This window comes from Penaeus japonicus, unplaced genomic scaffold (assembly GCF_977035675.1).
Source record: "Penaeus japonicus unplaced genomic scaffold, GWHDUDI00000001_assembly GWHDUDI00000021, whole genome shotgun sequence".
NCBI lineage: Eukaryota > Metazoa > Arthropoda > Malacostraca > Decapoda > Penaeidae > Penaeus > Penaeus japonicus.
The window spans coordinates 29,684,450-29,686,949 of NW_028234423.1; the positions used below are offsets into that span (position 1 = coordinate 29,684,450).

Here is a 2,500-nt window from a genome sequence, read left to right on the forward strand (position 1 = left end):
CAGTAAGAGTATGTCCACCTGCAACATGTCCTCCAGAAACGGCATGGCCACCTGCAACATGTCCTCCAGAAACGGCATGGCCACCCGCAACATGGCCTCCAGAAACGGCATGATCACCTACATGTCCTCCAGAAACGGCATGGCCACCCGCAACATGGCCTCCAGAAACGGCATGGCCACCAGCAACATGTCCTCCAGAAACGGCATGGCCACCTGCAGCATGACCTCCAGAAACGGCATGGCCACCTGTAACATGGCCTCCAGAAACGGCATGGCCACCTGCAACATGTCCTCCAGAAACGGCATGGCCTTCAGAAAGAGCGTGTCCACTTACAACATGGCCTCCAGAAAGAGCGTGTCCACTTGCAATGGCGCCTCCAACGGCGGGAATCTCACTGTAGTGTCCTTCAATCCCAGGTCCTCCCCCTCTGGGTCCGTTATATCCACTGTCGATAAGTAAGCCACCAATGGGACCCTCGTGATCTTCCTCGGAAGATTCATGCTCACTGGAACCATCGAAGCTTCCAGCGTGTGCGCCATTAAAGGCTCCAGTAACAGGATGGCTCCCCTTAACGCCCGCACCGCCGCCATGTCCAAAATCGAAGGATCCTTTGATGATGAGTGCTGCTTCATCCGGTCCAATCCCTGCAAGTGCACCGTGCTGGCCGACGGGCCCACTGTAGCGAGGATCAACAGCTCCTGGAATAACCGGCCCGCCTCCGACAGGACCTCCGGTCGCGAATCCACCGACTACAGCTTCTCCTACGATGTGTCCTGCAGCAGGACTCTTGTGGAGTGCGCCTCCTACATTTCCTCCAGCATGAAGGGCAGGTCCGAATCCAGTTATTTCAGGTCCGCCATGATGAATTCCAGAGGCGTCGACGAAGTCCTGTCCTCCAACAGCGGCGGGTCCGATGTAGCCAGCATTGAGGGTCCCTGAAGGTCTATGACCGCCACCGAAGGAAGCTCCTCCACCAAAGGATCTCTCCGCTTTCCCATGACCTCCGCCGAGCTTCGCTGAGCTGCAGGAGGCCAGGAGAGTCGCTGCGATTGTCACCAAAAGGAGATTCTGAAATGTTAAATAGATGATGTAGTTGTGAGATCCATTTCCTGATCGATTGATAGCGTCCTGAGAGAAATTCACAGCCGAGCGATCGTCACTCTCTTGTTAAATAATACCATCATTCCTAATCGTCAGATAACAAAGATAAGATTTCCATCCTCAGATCAGATCCTTCCCTCCCCGTCCTCACCATGTCAGTGGCGTGAGTGAACTCCCTGATTCACGTCAGATCTTCCGCTTTTATAGGGACTTCCTCCCAACGCGTGCCCCATGACGTAGTGCCTTCCGTGATGTTAAGTGGAGGAAATGTATTCACTGGTTCTTTAGGGCCACGTGGGTGACCTCTTTCAGACACCTTCGCGCTTCGTTTATTTGGTTGAGAGGATACGAAGAGGTGTCAGAAATATTGATAATCAGAGAAGTTATGAATGTTATTGATGTTTATTTTCATTACTCTGCTTTTTTTGTTTTGTTTTCGAATACAGTTATTTTCCATTTGTATGTTTATTTTTTTGGATTTCCTGCATAAACTAAAGATAATAAGTTCATAACTTCATAATAGCTTATTCATAAGAATAGTATTATGATATAATTCATCCTAGCATGTTAAATATTACTATTCTTCGAACAGTAAATATTGTGCACATTAAATATTCAGTACTAGCTAGTGATAGTAGAACTACTGTAAACATATCTTTTTCGTAAACTAGAAAGAATAGGATGATTTCACTGCAAATCCAATACATATGTCAGAAATTACATCCCTAAATAAGCCTGATCCAAAAGGGCAAACTCCATGACTGGCACGTTCGCCGTTTCCTTTTCCCGATGAACTCTTAAAAAGAGTCATTCTGCGCCGTAAACCTCATTTGGCTACCGGCCACGACCGCGCCCTCTGCTGTTTCAGCATACGACACCGTGCCACTATACCACGCCCGCCATACCACCTTTCTCTCTCTCTCTCTCTTTATTTCTCTCTCTTTCTCTCTCTCTCTCTCTCTCTCTCTCTCTCTCTCTCTCTCTCTCTCTCTCTCTCTCTCTCTCTCTCTCTCTCTCCCTCCCTCTACTTTCCCCTTCTCCCCCCTCTCTCTATGTTCCTCTCCCTTCCCCCCCTCACCCCTCTCTCTGTCCCTCTCTCTCTCTCTCTCTCTCTCTCTCTCTCTCTCTCTCTCTCTCTCTCTCTCTCTCTCTCTCTCTCTCTCTCTCTTCCTCTCTCTCCTTGGGCTTATATTTAGTTCTCTTTAATTCTTCTTTCCCCCACGGAGCAACCTTCACCGTTTGAGAACCTCCGCCCTTACATTCATTAAACCAATCATATAAATGGTTTAAGTATCCACGTCTGTCTCTCTTCCCTTCCCTCTGATTTCTCCTTCATTTTGTCATCGCTTTATTGCTTTTAATTATCCTCATTTTTCCTATAACTCTTTTTTTTTTCTT

At 48.2% G+C, this 2,500-nt stretch overlaps 1 protein-coding gene across 1 annotated transcript in view; it reads right to left on the reverse strand.

The window, feature by feature from the left end:
* The window catches only part of LOC122262798 (uncharacterized), a 4,287-nt gene that overhangs the window by 1,538 nt on the left and 249 nt on the right, over window positions 1–2,500 (reverse strand). Inside the window, exon 2 of the mRNA XM_086549149.1 lies at window positions 1–1,164. This exon is cut by the window's left edge and continues 408 nt beyond it. Coding sequence (XP_086405275.1) covers window positions 1–1,164 — 1,164 coding nt within the window. The remainder of the gene's footprint in view (window positions 1,165–2,500) is intronic.